The sequence below is a fragment of the Odocoileus virginianus genome, chromosome 20, assembly GCF_023699985.2.
Source record: "Odocoileus virginianus isolate 20LAN1187 ecotype Illinois chromosome 20, Ovbor_1.2, whole genome shotgun sequence".
NCBI lineage: Eukaryota > Metazoa > Chordata > Mammalia > Artiodactyla > Cervidae > Odocoileus > Odocoileus virginianus.
The window spans coordinates 25,481,744-25,498,793 of record NC_069693.1 but is presented as its reverse complement, the minus strand read 5'-3'; the positions used below and the strand labels follow the sequence as shown (position 1 = coordinate 25,498,793).

General features: G+C 52.9%; 1 protein-coding gene across 5 annotated transcripts in view; it reads left to right on the top strand.

Moving 5' to 3' along the window:
- The window catches only part of DUS2 (dihydrouridine synthase 2), a 50,423-nt gene extending 33,627 nt beyond the window's left edge, over window positions 1-16,796 (top strand). For 4 of the 5 annotated variants that reach the window (XM_070451119.1, XM_020884954.2, XM_020884950.2 and 1 more), the window contains 10 exons: window positions 3,693-3,740; window positions 5,976-6,041; window positions 6,224-6,294; window positions 8,268-8,354; window positions 9,679-9,847; window positions 11,902-12,023; window positions 13,216-13,425; window positions 14,748-14,835; window positions 15,929-16,002; window positions 16,238-16,796. In XM_070451119.1, the coding sequence (XP_070307220.1) occupies window positions 3,693-3,740; window positions 5,976-6,041; window positions 6,224-6,294; window positions 8,268-8,354; window positions 9,679-9,847; window positions 11,902-12,023; window positions 13,216-13,425; window positions 14,748-14,835; window positions 15,929-16,002; window positions 16,238-16,475 (1,173 nt within the window). In that variant the 3' untranslated portion in view covers window positions 16,476-16,796. The remainder of the gene's footprint in view (window positions 1-3,692; window positions 3,741-5,975; window positions 6,042-6,223; window positions 6,295-8,267; window positions 8,355-9,678; window positions 9,848-11,901; window positions 12,024-13,215; window positions 13,426-14,747; window positions 14,836-15,928; window positions 16,003-16,237) is intronic. The other variant, XM_020884953.2, reaches the window with a different exon arrangement.
- Window positions 16,797-17,050: the final 254 nt, after the last annotated feature.

Genomic DNA, 17,050 nt, shown 5'->3' with positions numbered 1-17,050 from the left:
AAATATATGAAGTTGATAACTTCTGTGGTTATGTCAGAATATCTCTATTAGAAAATACACACAAATATTTAGGGATCAAGAGCTATGAGATATATATATATATATGTGTGTGTGTGTGTGTGTGTGTATGTGTATATATATATATATATATGTATATGTATAATTATCCTCAAATGGTTCAGGAAAAAAGTTTTAATTTTATTTACTTATCTTTGTCTGTGCTGGGTCTTTGTTGCTCCATACTGGCTTTCTCTAATTGCGATGAGTGGGGACCACTCTCTAGCTGTGGAGCGTGGGTTTCTCATTGCTATGGTTTCTCTTATTGCAGAGCACAGGCTCTAGGGCCTGCTGACTCAGTAGCTGGGGAGCAACGAGGCATGTGCAGTCTTGGTTTTGGAGGTGGTTTGGAGCAGATGTGCATTCTTCCTGGATTAGGCATGTGCCCTGAGGCATGTGCAGTCTTCTTGGATTAGGGATCGAACTGGTGTCCCCAGCATTGGCAGGTGGATTCTTAACCATTGGACCACCGGGAAAGTCCAGGAAAAATTTTAGATGTGCATACACATACACATGTATACATAAATAAATAGTCACACACACAGAGCACTCGTGCCCAAGTAATACTGCTGTAAATGTTAAAAGAAAGAAAAATGTGAAAAAAAAAAATTAAAAAAAAAAAAAGAAAGAAAAATGTGAACAGAGCTCTGTCTTTTTCATGATAAAAATAGAGGATGCAATATATATATATCCCAATTGTCGTATCAGAAGAGACCAGACAGGACTGCAGTGGAAGCTCTGAGAAAGGAACAGAAGGGCAGCCCTTAAACGCAGGCTCTTGTGGGGAAATGTGGTCCCTGAGGAGGAGGCTTGGGACCTGGCAGGCCAAGGGAGGGGTATAAGCTGGGTCTTGGAGGCCAATATGCAGTAGAGGCAGGGAACCTTGATTTGATCAGAAGGTTGAGAAGTGGGAGGGGAAGAGGCAGCAGAGGAACATGTGATTGAAAATCTTGGTTGGGACCAGGTTAACTGAACTTTGACTTTTTAGATATCTCTGACCTGTTTCGGAACAGAGAAGGCTTGTGATCAGAAACTTAGTCTCTTCCCCCAGGGGAAGCCAGGGTTGCTAGTTTCTTGTGTGTCTTTCCAAATATATTCTATAAATAGAAATGTTAATCTAGAAGCCATGTGTCTAGTGGATTCAAGTGTAAAGAGGCTAGAGGTCAGGACACAGATATCCGAGATGAGTATCTTGAGTCCATAGGAGAAACCAAGGATGGAGAGAAGAAAAGCCAAATTGGGGCAGAATTTGACAGTGCTTGGCTGGCAAATGATCACACTGGGAGTGGGAGGTGGGGTGAGTTGTGGGGGCAGAGGGAGGATAGACTGGCAGCCAAGAGGATGGTTGGTCTCACTGTCATTGGGACTGCTGGAGGAAGAGGTGGTTTGGAGAGGATGTAAAGGGCAGCTTGGAGCTAACTGAGTGTAAGGCACCAGAGCGACTCCTGCAGGGTCACCTTGGAAACCTGATCATAGGGTGCCAGGGTCTGCAGTCTAGATGTGGCAGATTGTCCCCATAGCCCACGCCCAGAGTCTGCTTTCAGGAGTTGATTGGCCTGAGGACCCTTGCTTTAGGCCAAGACGCCAAGACTGCCTGAGGGAAAGGCCCTTGGGGTACTTGAAAACCAGAGGACCTTGTGGGTGGCTGCTTCAGGAATCGTGGAAGTTTGCCCTTGTCTCTTCCTAAGTGGCTCAGTGGTAAAGAACCCGCCTGCCAACATAGGAGCTGCAGGAGATGCAGATTCAATCCCTAGGTCGGGAAGATCCCCTGGAGTAGGAAATGGCAACCCATTCCAGTATTCTTGCCTGGGAAATTTCATGGGCAGAGGAGCCTGGCAGAATACAGTCCATGGGGTGGCAAAGAATTGGACATGGCTGAGCACGCATGTAAGGAGTTGAAAACATCAGGCTCTGTTTTGCTACCTTCTAATTATTCCCTCATGCACCTGAGTTGTGTATGGAGCAGAGCTGAAATGGTTGGAATATTCCCCCTGACATCATGGAGTGAAAAAAGCAAGGAGCAGAATTGTATATGACATGTCACCATTTCTGTGTGGGAAATGGAGAATGAATATATATATTTACACTTCTTTTTATATATTTGGAAAGATACACAAGAAACTGGTGACACTTGTTTCCCCTGGGAAAGGAAACTTAAGTTTTTCTTTGGTTTTGCAGAAGAAATAAAGTTCCCTTGCAGGGGTGCTACTCCAGATAATTAACAAGGTCACAGCACTGGCACTGACCAGTCAGAACAGATACCTCCCAGTGCGCTGTACCCAGTACCTGCCAGCTGAATATCTGCTCTCTTCTTATGGTTCAAAATGGAAGTCATATTAAAAAAAATAAATTGAATAGTTTTTTTCTCCTTCTAAGCAGGGAGAGTTTTACTCTTCATCCTTTTGAACCTTTAAGATTTTTAATATGTTGCCTATTCAAAAAAGCAAATTAAGAAGTTAAATAGAAAGGAAAGAAGGAAGGGAGGGAAGGAGAGAAGAAGGAAAGAAATGCCAGTTAGGAAAGCCATTGCTGGGGAAGGAGCAGAAAGGCCAGAGTTTGGATTCTGCGATTCCACAAGGCAGGGCTGGATTGTGTGCGAGGGGAGAGGCAGTGGAGCCCGGGTGAGTGGTCAGGGCTTCCTCGAGGCGTCTCAGGTTGTGTCTGAGGTAGTCCAGGGCTAGAAGCCCTGCTCTTCCCTTTCTCCTCTGAAATGCAGACACAGTCTGTACTGGTTCAGCATTCTCTGTGGTTCTAATGTGTATTTCTGAAACATGACATTAAACTGTAATAAGTAAATTTAAACCTTCTGAGCACATTCCGTGAGCATTCATTAGTTTGTAGTTTATATACTGACAGCATATCTTTATTGGATTTGTCTTTCTTCCCTTCACCTCATTCTGAATGGTTTCAGATTTTTAACATTCCCCCCTCTTCCGATTATTAAAGTAATTCATACCATTGTCCAGAGCTTGGATAATATAGAAAAGGCCAAAAAAAAAAAAAAAAAGCAAAAACAGGAAAATGATCAGTAATCTCACCATCAAGAGACGACAACTGTTATTCATGTTGAGATTTAAGTGGCTCTGGGGATTGTTGGTTTCCATTAGTTGGGGATTTTGTTAGAGTTTGACACTCAGGACTGAGGGGCCGTTGTTGCTGGCAGGGGAGCGGGGTCTGGACATGATCTGCAGCTCGTGTGCCTCTGTGTGGCTTTGCTGGCAGTGGTGGCAAGTGATGGTAGGATAGGAAGAAGGTGGATTCGATCTCATTTCAAAGGAAGACCAATCCATTTTTTTAAGAGACTTGGCAGCTGGTGGGGTTTAGTTTATTAAGGCACTGAAACCCTGGATAGGAAATGGGCAGTGCTGAAAAATGAGTTTTTTAGAACCCATTTCTAGGTAGACCTGTGGGTCTTGCTAAGGGGATCAGAGAGACGGCTTTTAGAATTCGTCAAACTGATCCCTGGTGGTGTGGGCACGGATGCTGCTGCTTTCTTGCTTGCCCAGGAGAAGTGCTGATCACTAGTGGACCTTGGTTTCTGGGAGGCAGGTGCTGGGGTGCTGCCAGGTTGCCATCCTACAGGGAGGAGCCGCCCTCCTCCAGCTCTAAGAGCCCCTGTGTGTGCTTTTCCTTAGGGAGGAATGGGAGCTGCCCTGCTGTCAGATCCTGACAAAATCGAGAAGGTAAGTCCTGCCCTTGAGAGGTCTCTTAAGTGTGCTTGTGAGCTAGAGCTGTTGGGAGCACCTTCCCTCCCCTCCCCTCCCCTGAGATTGAATCACTCACTCCACCAGGGTCTGGAAAGTTTTTAAAAGACTTCCCGGTGATTTTGACATGCAGCCAGGTTCAGGAACCCCTGAGCCATCCTGCAGCAGCCTTGGTGTTCCTGAAAAGCCCAGGGCTAGGGACATGTCAGCCGAGAGCCAAGGGCCCCGAGGACTCATTTAGAACCACCTCTATATGCCTCTCTTCCTTCTGAGAAGATCATGAGAGCACAGGCCAGGCTGCCTGTGGGTTGTGGACATGCTCAGTGGCCACATGTGTCAAGGCATAGGGGATTGGCCTCTCCCAGTGGGTCCCCTGAACATGGACAGAGTCCATCATCAGTATGAGAGCAAGCCAAGCTAGGGCCATACAAGGTAAGCTGAATTAGTCCCCTCTGGTCCCCTTCCTCTGTGATTCTGGTGGCCAGGTTTACAAGCCGTTAGGGTCAGACTGATGTTTGCCACCCAGTGCTATAAGCTACCAGGGGATGTGGGAGTAACATTTTCTGTCACACCACATGCACCTTTGACTTTTCTCTGTCGGTTCACCAGCTTTCTCCTTGCTGTTCCTATAGCTACCTTGATTTCCTTTTCCTCCTCCATCCCCACTTCTGTCTCTGGGCCTTAAGCCCCCCTAATGCCGCCCACATGCTAACAGCATGGGATGAGGCACCACTGCTAAGAGGTGCCATTGCCATGTCAGCAGCTCAACCTTGTATATCCCTCCAGCCCCACTGTCTCTGGGGTCTAGGAAATCCAGCATATTTGTGAGTTAGGGGCCTTCTCATTTCTCCTGTGTGTGGATAGGCACAGAAAATGACCTCAGACACCTCTTTGCAGGCTGGAGTGTATGTGGACAGTTGTGGGTGTCCACCCTTAGGGGTGGTTTTCTTCCTAAAATGTACATACAGGCATTTCTGTTATCCTCTGGCCTCCTGGCTTCTCCCACCTGTGCTGTTTGCTCTGTCTTCACCACTGCCCTTCTTCGGGCACATTGTACACAGGAGGCACCAGCATTCCCAGCTCACCTCAGAAGCTCACTTCACTTCTGCCTTAACTATTTTCAAGTGGCACCTGAGCCAGCAGGCCCTGTCCTGCCCATGATCTGTCCTGACAGCCCAGCCTCTTGGTCCAATGTCTCCTTCACTGGTTCTTGTAACCCAGCTGTCTGCTGCCCCCTCCTGTCTAGAACCAGACTGGCAACGGCTGCCTGAGTGTCCCCTCTGCTCTGCTGGACAGGGATCCAGTTTCTTGGAAGAGGGCTCTTGGGATCACCTTCCCTCTAGCTTGCCTGGCCCAAAATTTTTGATGAGGGAAGAAGATAAAGATAGCAAGGTCACAGACATGCAGTGTCATCTACCCCTTTCTTGGTCTCTGACTCTTGGTCTGGTCTTGTTACTTCCCTGACACTTTCCTATGTGACTTTCTTGATCTGTGTTTGAAGTCCTTTGCAATTAATGTGCAAAATAAACCCTTTTAAGTAGGATGACAATGTTGTCTTTTCCTTTGCCCGTTCCTCTTCTGTATATCTGACTCCTCCGAAAGGGAGGACAGGGCCCAGGACCTTTTCAAGCTCTCCTGTTCCTTCATTTGGCAGACCCTGGCACAGCACTCAGGGAACATGCCTTCAGACAGGAATGGAGCTGTGAGCCATGTGTTCTCAATCAGCGTTAGGCCTCAGAATCATTTTGAGAGAACATGTTGGGCAGAGTCTTTTGAAAACACATATTCCTAAGCCCTGCCCCTGAGCCCTGCCTCATTCAGGAAAGATGAGGTGGAATCTATGATTCTGCATTTCTTAGGCTCTCCAGGTGATTCTGATGTTTGTCCCGGGAAAGGATCCACTGTGTCCTGCACAGGCATATATGTAGATCCAAACATACATTCATTCCCTCACGCATTCATTTACCAAATATATTTATACTGCTATGAACCAGGTAAGGGACTGCTGGGGCTGGGGCTCTAATGGAGAAAAAAGGTGAGCTCCTTCCTTCACAGAGCTTCCATGTAGATGGTGTGCTAACAGATGCATTCACATGAACATAAATGTGTCTGTGCCACTGGGCCGCATGGGTCTGGAGTGAAATTCATCAGCACAAGCCGCTGTGGTGATTATTCCGGAAGAAGCAGATGTTCTTGTGTTCTCCCCCACCATAGATCCTCAGCACTCTTGTGAAAGGGACGCGCAGACCTGTGACCTGCAAGATTCGCATCCTGCCATCGGTAAGGATGATGTTTTACACCTGAAGGTCCATTTTCTCTGGAGATGTTGGTTGAGGGGTGTGAATGATTCTTGGGGGGATGGGTCAGGTTTGGAGGAGTGGGGAGATCTGAGTCCACTTTGGGAGCTGGCAGCTGCTCCCTCTGTGGCTGCAGTAACCACCCTGTGTGGCCCCGTCCCTCAGCTGGAAGACACCCTGAGCCTTGTGAAGCGGATAGAGAGGACTGGCATCGCCGCCATCGCAGTTCACGGGAGGTGAGTTGTCCCCTTGCTAGTGACCGACTTGCAGGGAGGTCTTCAGCTATTTTGATGCTTCTTCACCAGACCCCAGGCACCTACCACCTTTTCTTCTATGTAGTCAGCCTAGTTCTGCTTAGCTCTTTGACACCCCCTGAATCTGGAGAGCAGTCCAACCCTTTCTGGGGTTGCATTTTTCTTTGTTCCATTCATTGAGCATCTACTGGGTTGCAGAAACTGCACTGAGCTTTAGAGATACAGACACACCAAAGGGAAGGAGAAACGCCCCTGCCCTCAGGATGTGCAAATGCTAGAGATCGAGTGATTTGCTCAAAACTGGGTCATGCAGTCAGGAAGTGGTGGAATTAGAACTCTGCCTCTGAATCTCATTTTCTTTCCACTACGTTCAGCACTAGCTTTTCTCCGGAATGACCCCAGGCAGACCGCTGTTCTTTTATAGGCACTGCCTCTTTTGTCTGCCCTTGTTGGACTACCAGCTGTCACAGGGACTGCTTTAAACAGTCCTTAGGTCTGTAGCAAGTGTGTTCTCTGTTGAGAGCTGAGGTGTTGCTGAAGGCTATCCTTGGTTTCCCAGTCGAACTTGTTCCCTGTGTCCAGGATGTACTTGTGTACCAAATCCCAGGTTGGCAAATGTTGGCTGGAGTGACCTCCCTTCTGAATGATGTTCCTTGTTGAGTTCAAGGGTCTTATAGGAACAGCCCATTTCTTGCAGGTGTGTCTATTACAGCATTTTCAGAGAAGGGAACCCAGAACTTCAACATACAGAAACAGAGCAAAGCAGAGCTGTGTGTGTTGAAGCCAGCAGGGGGAGGTGAAAGGCCACGCACATGTACATACACACCCTTTCCAGAGGCAGCAGGCTCTGGGCTCAGATGCCTGGCTTCAAATCCCAGCTCTGCTGCTGGTTGGCTGTGTGTCCTTGGACAAGTTATTTAACCTTTCTGAGCACTACAGTCCTCATTTGGAAATTAAGATAGTTTCTGTTGTCGCGAAGCTTCTATGAGATTGTGAATATACAGTCTTGACATAGTGCCTGGCAGATAGTGTTCTCTGAATAAATAAAGCTATTCCTTTTTCCCAGTAGTTGGAAAGACTAGGAAGACAGAATTGGGCAAGTTTAAAGAGGGACTTTCTGGCTACCAAAGCTGTTACGGATGGGTTAGAATTGGGCTGCCAGCGGTGTGGGAAGGTGGAGGTGGAGGCTGGATTGATGGGACTTTCTTGGGCCCTGTGGCCCCTGACACTTTGGTTGAGGGGTATAGCAGAGGGACACCATAGACAGGGCCTGGGCAAGGGCTGTTTGGTTGGCCATCTGGTTTGCCCGTGAGCACAGCTCAGGTTGGGGTTTACCTTAGCATCCCTAAGACTCACTCACTCATACACAGGAACTTCTTGCAGCTGATCTTGGATTCAGGGGCCTTGGGCTGTGGCCCCGCCTCCCCATGACCCTTGGTGACAGCCATGGTCTGTGGCCTGCCCTGTGCCAGGTGCCTCTCCCCAGGATCAGCTGCCCAGCTTGACCTCAGCACAGACAGCTGTGTGGGAGTGTCCCGTCTGAGTGGCAGCAGCTGTTCGCTGTCCCCAGGGAAGGGCACGACCAGGACAGTAGGGGCAGCATTTTTTTTTGCGGGGGGGGGGGGGGCAGCATTTTTAAGGCAGCATCCCTCATCTCCAGCAGAGGCGAGTAGAAGTTGGGGGTGGCCATGTGACCACCCTCATCGGCTCCCGACAGCCACGCCTCACCTGCGGGCCTCTGAGGGCTGGACTTGGTGTGTACCCGCGCTGCCCCTGCCTCCTGCAACCAGGGTCAGGGAGATCCATGCCCTGTAGCCTGGAGCCCTGTCCCTACTGGCCACGTGGCCTTCCTGAGTGCCAGCAGGAAGGACTGTCGGGCCTGACTCACGTCACTGGGGCTCAGTGTGACGCAGCCTTTGGCACTCAGCCCCCAGCCCCATCTCTTTATCTCCAAGGAAGCGAGAGGAGCGGCCCCAGCACCCTGTCAGCTGCGAAGCCATCAAAGCTATCGCTGAAACCCTCTCCATTCCTGTCATAGCCAAGTAAGCCTCCCTTCCTCCTTGTTTGGTCCTTTATGCCTCATTTTACTCAGAGGGATTTGAACTAACAAACAGAAAACGGAATGAGATAGCATCAAAAAATGACCCTCAGGGAAGAGAAGACAAGAATGTGGCAAAAATGAACTTGGGAACAAGGCTGAGAAGTGTACGTTGTGTCCCTTGGCCTCTGGTGAGCGGCGATGTAAGTATGTGGTAGGCAGGGGTCCAGGGCATTCTGATGGAAGGGTCGAGGTAGGAGCGTTTAGGGGGAGAGAGAGCAAGAAAGAGGCTGCCGAAAGGCCCCCGGGGAAGGTGGCGTCATACCAGGGCTGGGTGTGTAGGGTGTAGGGGGAGGCAATCCATGCCAGAGCACAGAGAGCCGCAGCTCAGAGGCAGGAGGCAGGTCACAGGCCAAAGCCCAGATCCTGGCAGGTGTCGGGGGCCGATGACCAGCCTGCTGGTTTAGCAGTTGGACAGCAGTGTCTTGGTGTCAGGGAGCTGGCCTGTGTCAGCCAGTTGGGAGTCCAGCTCAGCCCTGTTCCTGCCCAATGGCAGGTTGGAAACAGAGAGGTTCTAAAACCCTAACGAAAGTCATGCCTGCCTAGAGGCAGGGAGTGGGAAGCTAAGGCAGGGGTGGGGTGGGGGGGCGTGGCAGCCAGGCCCACTTTGCCCAGGCCAAGGCGGGTTGGTGGTGGCTTGGAGAGGGGAGGGGGCTGCTCAAGACCCTAGATCCTATTGCCACCTGAGGGAGCTCCTCCACCCCTCATCCCACATGCAGTGCTGTCTCTGAGCTGAGGCTGCCACCTGGCTCCTAATGAAACAGACAGCAGTTTCCAAGCGGCCATGGTATGGCCCGAAGGGAAATTGCAACCACACCAGGCCTCCTTCCTTCCTCTCACGACTGCCCTGCATCTGTTCCCTTTCTAGGGTTTGACCCAGCCATTAGTGGGCATGTAGGGCCCCTACAGCCTGGGGCTTTTCCTGTCATCCCTGTATCCACGTACAGATACGTGTCCTTCGGACCTGGGCTGGCTTTAGTCACTGTTGAGAATCGGGGGCTGGGGAGGGTAAATGTTCCTGAGTACCTGTGAAGTGCCAGGCACGGTTTGGGCTGCCGTTTTCTATCATCTCACTCGGTGTTCCTGGCCCCGCAGCAGGGTGCATGTTGTGCTCTCCAGTCTCCGAAGCTGTCACAGCTGAAGGGCTTGGCCAGAGCCACATACTTAATAAGCAGCAGATCCAGGAGTTGCCTGTTTCTGACAGTGCTGGTACGAGGCTGGGGCTACCCTTCACCAACCCCCCATCCCCGCCGGCTGTTGCTTTTCAGTGGAGGATCTCACGACCACATCCAAGGGTATTTGGATATAGAAGACTTCCGACGAGCCACGGCAGCCTCTTCAGTGATGGTGGCCCGGGCGGCCATGTGGAACCCATCCATCTTCCTCAAGGAGGGTCCACGGCCCTTGGAAGAGGTCATGCAGAAGTACATCAGATATGTACGTCTATACACTTTTTCATAACAAGCTTTTCTCTCTGTCTGCCCGCTTTCTGCAGAAAGTGCTTTGGGTGAGCCTCCAGCCCCCAGCAGCCCATGGGGTTCCTCTCCTTTTCTTTGTCGTGTCGCGAGGCATTGGGTTTTTCTGGCTGCAGTGTGAAGAGTGGGCTGCCCTACCATCACCTTCTTCTAAAGCCTCCAAGGTGTGGGGGTCATCGCACGGGCCTCTGGAGCCAGGATGCTGTCGGGGCCCCTAACCCATGATACCTTTCTCTAATTCCCTGTCACCCCTCTGCCCGCCATGTACACAGTGCCAGTGCCAGTGGGTTGGCACTTCAGCAGCCACAGCCAGGAGTAGCCATCATAGCAGCTGTTGCTGAGAACAGATTCTCTCCATAAAGACGTGTCACCTGGCCATCAGTCATAATTGCTTCTCAAGCTCTTCTCTTGTAATTCCCAGAAAGCAAAAAAAGCAAAAATGTAATTTCCAGTTAGGCTATGTCTTCTGACTCAGGAAGTAGCCTTAACCCTTTCCTTGGGGAATAGCTTTTTCTTCCCACCAGGATGGTGATGGTAGTGCCAGGGCATTTCCTGTAAAGAAGTTTTTTGTCACCTACCATGTCTCACTGGCACAGCCCTGACACCCTATGGGACTCTGTGGCCAGCTGTGTGTGTGTGTGTGTCGGCAGAGACAGTGAGTGGTCCTCAGACTCCTCATCAGTGAGGGGGGTCTGAGCAGAGAGTGAAGTCCTCACCAGAGCAGACTCCCACCCTCCTCTTCAGTCCTGGAGCCCCCACCCACCTGGGGGATCAGGAGCTTCTCAGACTCTCAGGCGGCCATGACCACGCCTGGGCAATTGTGGCTGCCATGACATGTGGGTGTCCTCAGTGCTGAGCGAGCTGGGGGTGGGGGAGGCCCTGAGGCCCATGCCCAGAGCCGGCAGCCTCTGTCCTCAAGCCTCTCCTGCTCATTGCTGCAGCCTTCATCCCCTTGGTCCCAGATGGCCTGTCGGCCAGGTGCGTGGCCACCAGGCTCTCCGACGGCCTGGGTCAGCCAGAGGTGAGGGGCTGGGCTCAGCCTAGGTGGGCTGGCTGGTGGCCTGAGGCTGGGATGGCACGGTCAGTAGAGCCACGCCCTCTCACTGGCCGAATGGTGATGGTGTCCTTCCTGCACAGCCCGTCCCTTGGCAGCACCTCACGAGGGTGTGTTGGGCCAGAGAAAGGGAGTGGCTTTCCCGCACAGGCAGGGCTGCTTCTGGTCCAGCCAGGTGCCTCTGTCCCAAACAAGCTGAGTCCAGGCCTTGCCGCTGGCTGGGACTTACCCCTGGGTCCCTGCTTTGTCGTGACGCACTGAGGCAAGGCACTGAAGACACAGGCCTAGGTGGAGGGATTAGAAGAGTGTAGGGGTTGAGTGGTGGAGGGGTGGGTTCTGGGGGACTGGGGCACCCTTTGACCCTTGCTCTCCTGCCCTCCCCAGCCAGGCCGACTTCCACTGGGCATCCCCAGGCGCTCGACTTGCCTCGTTGAGCCTGCATTTCCCCATCTGAGTACTGGTACCCATTTGTCGAGCTCGTGACACATGTGAACATGCTTGATCCAAGATGCTGGGTTTTCCCATGTTGGGGGAAGTTGTAGACAGGCTGTTTAAGATGTGGGAGTGGCAGGTGCCCGCTAGGGTTATAAGGAGTAGAGGAATCTCACCCCTGTCCTAGGGCTGGTTCTGCCACTCCCAGAGCTTGGCTGTTTCCCGCTCCCCGCCATGGAAGATGCTTGGCAGCAGGTCCTCAGTGGTAGCTGATGCGGGAGCAGCTCCCTGCACATCTGGACCTTGGTCAGCCTGTCCTAGGTAGTGTTCTCCTGACCGGGGGCCTTGGCTGCAACCCTCAAGCCTTGTGTTACTAACCAGAGGAGTAGATGGCCAAGGTGGAGGTGGCTCTTTTGTGGGGCCTCAGCTCTGGGTCCCTCTCAGGCCTCCTTGGAGCCACTGTCCCCGCCATCAGAGCAGCTCAGAGCCTGCCTGGGCAGTAGGGGGGCTCACAGCGGTTCTTCCTGCAGGCCGTGCAGTATGACAACCACTACACCAACACCAAGTACTGCTTGTGCCAGATGCTGCGAGAACAGCTGGAATCACCCCAGGGAAGGTTACTCCACGCTGCCCAGTCTTCCCAGGAAATTTGGTGAGAGGGGCAATGGGCTGTTCATCTGTCCATGCAGACATGCCCCAGACCTGACCCTGAGCCCTAAACTGACTACCAGGGGCCCCTGGGGGTGGATTTGCAGAATGCAGATTGCGGGGTACAGCTTTGCCTCACAGAAGGGGGTACTTGCAAAGCTTTAGAACCTACTATCCCTGGACTGATCTCAGCAGCAGAATTTTGGAAACTAGGGCACCAGTTGGATGGAGGAAGGTGAGGGCTGGGCTTGGGAATCCCTGGGGAGGAAGGGGCTTTCCTGGTCACAGATCTGTCACATGCCAGGCCACCAGGATCCAATGGTTAGGAGACTTGGGGTCTTAGAATGGAACCCCCGGCCTGTGCCCACGCCTTCACCCCATCTAGATGCCACCCTTTGGTTCTCCAAACCTGCTGGAGCTCCAGCTCAGGTGGTAGACTTCGGGGGCCGTGACGACCTGGGCTCATGCCTGTCCCCACACTCCTGGACTACCTGTGCTTGTACGGGGCCTCCCACCTAGATGCGCTCTGCCCTGCACGTTCGCTGCTTCTACCCTCCTTCCCCCAGAGAAGGCTTTCTGGACCAAGCTTGCCCTCAGGCAGCCCTCTTCATGAATATCCTCCAGTCCTTAAGATGCTCCCAGAGGGAAGAGCCTTGCCAGAACCTTCCTCCTCGCCCTGGGCTTGTGGTGCTCAGTCTATCCCTCTCCCTTGTGGCTTAACCAGCTCGACTTCAGTACCTTGTGAGCCCGGGGACAACTCTAAAGAATTATCACTCTGTCGCTCTAGGTGGTATCTCATTTTAGGTTTGGCCTAACTGTTTGTGGTCAGGGCGGGAAGTGGGGAACCAGTCAGTGGTCAGGCCTCCGTGTCTTCCTCCCACGGGCCCACATGAGAATGAGGTTGTGCATACCCCCAGCGCTTGGTCTGTGTAGCTCACCTCACTCACTGCCGGCTGGGGACACCTGCCTATGTGCTTCTCCTTGGAAGAAAGGCTGCAGTGATGTTTGGAACCTTTTCCACCCAGCCCAGCCTGCTCTCTGGTGCTCACGCTTAGGGGACACCTGTTCCATTCTCCACCTGCTAGTTCAGGCTGATCTCAGGGATGTGTAGGAAGCACCTTCCAATGGCTTAACCCTGGTGGTGTTCCGGTGCATGTAGGGGACATTTCTCAGTGGCGGGCCCTGGGTTTTTGCAGCAGTTTCCTGCGCGCTGGCTGCACTAAGGGGCTTGCCCTACTCTTCTCATCCCTTCAAAGTGAGGCCTTTGGCCTTGGTGCCTTCTATGAGGAGACCACACGAGAGCTGGATGCCCGACGGGCCAAACTTCTGGCCAGGAGCCCAGAGGAAGCAGAGGGACCAGCTGAAGACACTTCTGGTATCATTAAGATGGCCATCAAGTTTGACCGGTAGGTCTCCAGCTTGGCTTCAGCTTGGGCCAGGGACAGTCCTCAGGTCTGACTGGGCCAGCAAGCTGGCTGGTTAATGCCAAGCCATGGGACCACAGGCCTCCTTTATTTTGGATGCTTGTTCTCAGTTTTCAGAAACCCAAAGAAGGCACTGTGGAGAAAGTCCCTGAAAGCCCAGGCAGTGCTGTCAGGGTGTGCATGCTGTTCCAAGGGTGACTAAACTATACCTTTTTCCTGACCCATCCCCTCCCACAACTCAATCTGGGGAGACTCGTCCCCTTCTGTTACTGAAAATATGTGTTTTCTCCTTGGAAAATGTAGTGAAAGTATTAGTCGCTCAGTCATATCTGACTGTGACCCCATGGACTGTAGCCCGCCAAGCTCCTCTGTCCACGGAATTCTCCAAGAATACTAGAGTGGGTTGCCGTTTCCTTCTACAGGGGATCTTCCTGACCCAGGGATTGAACCCAGGTCTCCCGCATTGCAAGCAGATTCTTTACCATTTGAGTCACCAGGGAAGCCCCGGTTTTTACCTTGGCCCTCAGGAATTAACTGCTCATAAGAAGCTCCAAAAGAGCCACAGGCCCTGAACCCTTATCTAGCTGAGCAGTCCACCCCTCACTGCCCCCTGTTAGGCATGTGGTGCTGTCTCTATGCAGAAGTAGCCTCAGGCCAATTATTGCCTCAGCCAGTGACTCAGCTTCAAATGGGGCCCTGGCCCTTATCCTCTGTGATCTAGGATCTGAGCCTTTCTCGGGTCCCCAGACCCAGATAAGGAATCAGTCTTGTCTGGCAGAGACTTGGGAGGCGGGATGTAGGCTCAACTGTTGGGCAGTCATACCCTGGGAGAGCTCCTGGTGGGAAGTTGGAATTTGGTGCTTCCGTCCCTGTCACCACCTGGCTCTGGAGCTAGAGTCCACTGTGCCCATTGACACTCAGGGTACATAATCGGGGTGGAGCTAGAGCTTGAGACCATTATATGACAACCTTGCTCCCTACTCCTACCCACTCCCTCCTGAGGTTGTCTTGAGAGGCAAACGGTACCTCCCTTCTTGGCTGTTGAAGGCTGTTTTCCAGGCTGGAGCGCACTTCCCATCCTGATTCCCCAAGCAGCTGAAGCCCGTCTTCCCTTCAGGTAGAATGCAGGCCCCGAGCTGCAGGTGGGACAGAAGCGGGAGATTCAGGGACTCGGAGCAGGTGTCGTGAGGAAGCAGTCTGTGATCTCAGTTCCTGCAGCTCCTCCAGGCACTGAGTCAGGCTCCTGCTGAGGAATGCAGTGCTGATGGTCGGTGGGCCCTGACCCCTTCCCCGCCTCTCTCCAGGCGAGCATATTCACCCCAGATCACCCCCAAGATGTGCCTGCTGGAGTGGTGCCGGAGGGAGAAGCTGGCACAGCCGGTGTATGAAACGGTGAGTTTCTGGCTGTATCCTGCCCTCGTCCAGCCCATGCACTCCCGCTGCCACTGTGGCCCCCAGCCCACCCATAGCTCCACCTGGACTCCAGACCGCTTGGCTGGAGCCTGGTATTGCCTTCTGTGGGCTGGTTGCCGCTAGCTCCTTCCTGGTGACAGTGAGCCTGCTGTCTAGTTCTGGACACTTTCATAAAACTGAACTAGAGACTTAAGTAAGTACTGCTTGGGCCAGTTCCTTCTGGTGGCATTGCCTGGGCAGGGGTCTCATCTCTGGAAAGGGCTGACTGGCTTAGGAAGGATGATCCAACCTAAAAGTTAGACTGACGGGTTTCTGGACCAGGCCTCAGCCAGTGGGGCACAGAATTGGGCCCCCCACATCTGGGCTCCTCAGTGGAAACTTTGAGGTAGTCTGCTTCACTTCCTTTGGTTCCCATGGCCGTGCCTGTTTAGGTTGCTCTGTCTCTTCTGAACTGGCCTGTGGACCTCCAAGCTTGTATCTTCTGGGCCTGGTGTTCCCCTCTGCCACAGTGACTCTTCCAAAATGAATCTGACTCTGTCTCCCTGCTCCCATCCTCATCAGCTTCCCAGCACCTTTGGGATCCAGCCCTCCCACCTCAGCACAGAGCACAAGCCCCGCACGTGTCTTTCCACTTCAGGTCCCACCCACTCAGCTCCCCACCCACACTCATCCTGGTCGCCTTGCCTGATGTACTTTCTGTGCTCCGTCCTTGTCCCCTTTCACCCCTTTGCCGTCCGGTGAGCTCCTCCCCCCTGAGGGGACCTGGCCCGTCCAGATGTCAGCGGGAGGACGCTCCAGTCACGCCCAGCTGAGGGCTGTGATGGCCTTTCGCTTAGGTCCATGACAGAACTCCTGACACACTGGGGTGTCGCTGACTGTATTATTTGCCTTTCTTCCCTGGAAGAGGCATACAGGCCCTTCAGGGGAGGAGCATGTGATAGAGGTAGCCTTTGTGTGACTTAGGTGAAAGTACTTCCATTTCTCTGCCTTTGTCGTGACCCTGGTAGGTGGGCCTCCAGGGCCTCTGGCTCTCCTGTAGCTGTCCCTGTTTCCTTTGCTCTCTCTCTACCAGGTCCAGCGCCCCCTGGATCGCCTCTTCTGTTCTGTTGTCACTGTCGCTGAACAAAAGTACCAGTCTACCTTGTGGTGAGTTTTCTCATCAGTGGGCATGAGGCTTGGCGGCAGGGCCTGATCCTCGCATTGGCCTGGGAGGGTTAGGGGGGCCAGTGTACCTAGATAGTGGTATCCCTGGGTGATGACCCCTTCCCCAGTTTTGTCAGAATCTCTGCCAAGGGTGTATAGAGTCAAGCCTCTCAGCCTCTCAGCCTGTAACCAGTTTACCTATCTCCCTGCCTTATTGCCCCATACCTCATCTACCCAGGGACAAGTCCAAGAAACTGGCGGAACAGGCTGCAGCCATCGTCTGTCTGCGGAGCCAGGGCCTCCCAGAGGGTCGGCTGGGTGAGGAGAGCCCCTCCTTGCACAAGCGCAAGCGGGAGGCCCTTGACCAAGACCCTGGGGATCCCAGAACTCAGGAGCCAGCCATGCCTGGGGAGCTGTGCAAGAAGCCTTTTGTAGCCTTGGCAAGTGGTCAAGAGAGCCCCCTGGAAGGCTGGTAACCACTGTCCCTCCCTGGTCAGCCTCTCCCTGGGCCTGGGCCTGGCCCTAGGATGGCTGTGGGTGCACAGCATCAGCCAGATGCCATTGGACAATTTTCTGCCCCTGCTGGACAGGAATTGAGAGGTTCTGGCTTGGGCCAGCAGCCTGGAGCATGGGCCGAGGGGTGCCCAGAGTGTCCCATCTCCCTCAGTGGGTCTGAGCAGCAGAGCTAAGTTCCCAGCGACCTCAGTATTTTCTTTGAAAACAGGAGCTCTCAGGTGGAACCTCCCCAACCTGACATTGGTACAGTGCAATAAAGACACCCACCACCCTTACCCCCAGCTGGCTGCTTCAGCCTGGCTCTTTACCCATGGATGGATGTCTTGGCATTAGTCTGCTTCCAGCCTCTGGGCAGAACTGGGGCTTCCTGAAGCATTTCTCCTACCCATCCTAGATAGAGGTGGGGGATGGGGTATCACCTTTAATGCTCACTGGACTCCTGGACTCAAGTTGAGCCAGGAAAGCCCAAGAAGCCCATTCTGCAGATGCTAAACCTGAGGCACTGGCTATCAGTTGGCTTTCCTGATGAGAGATA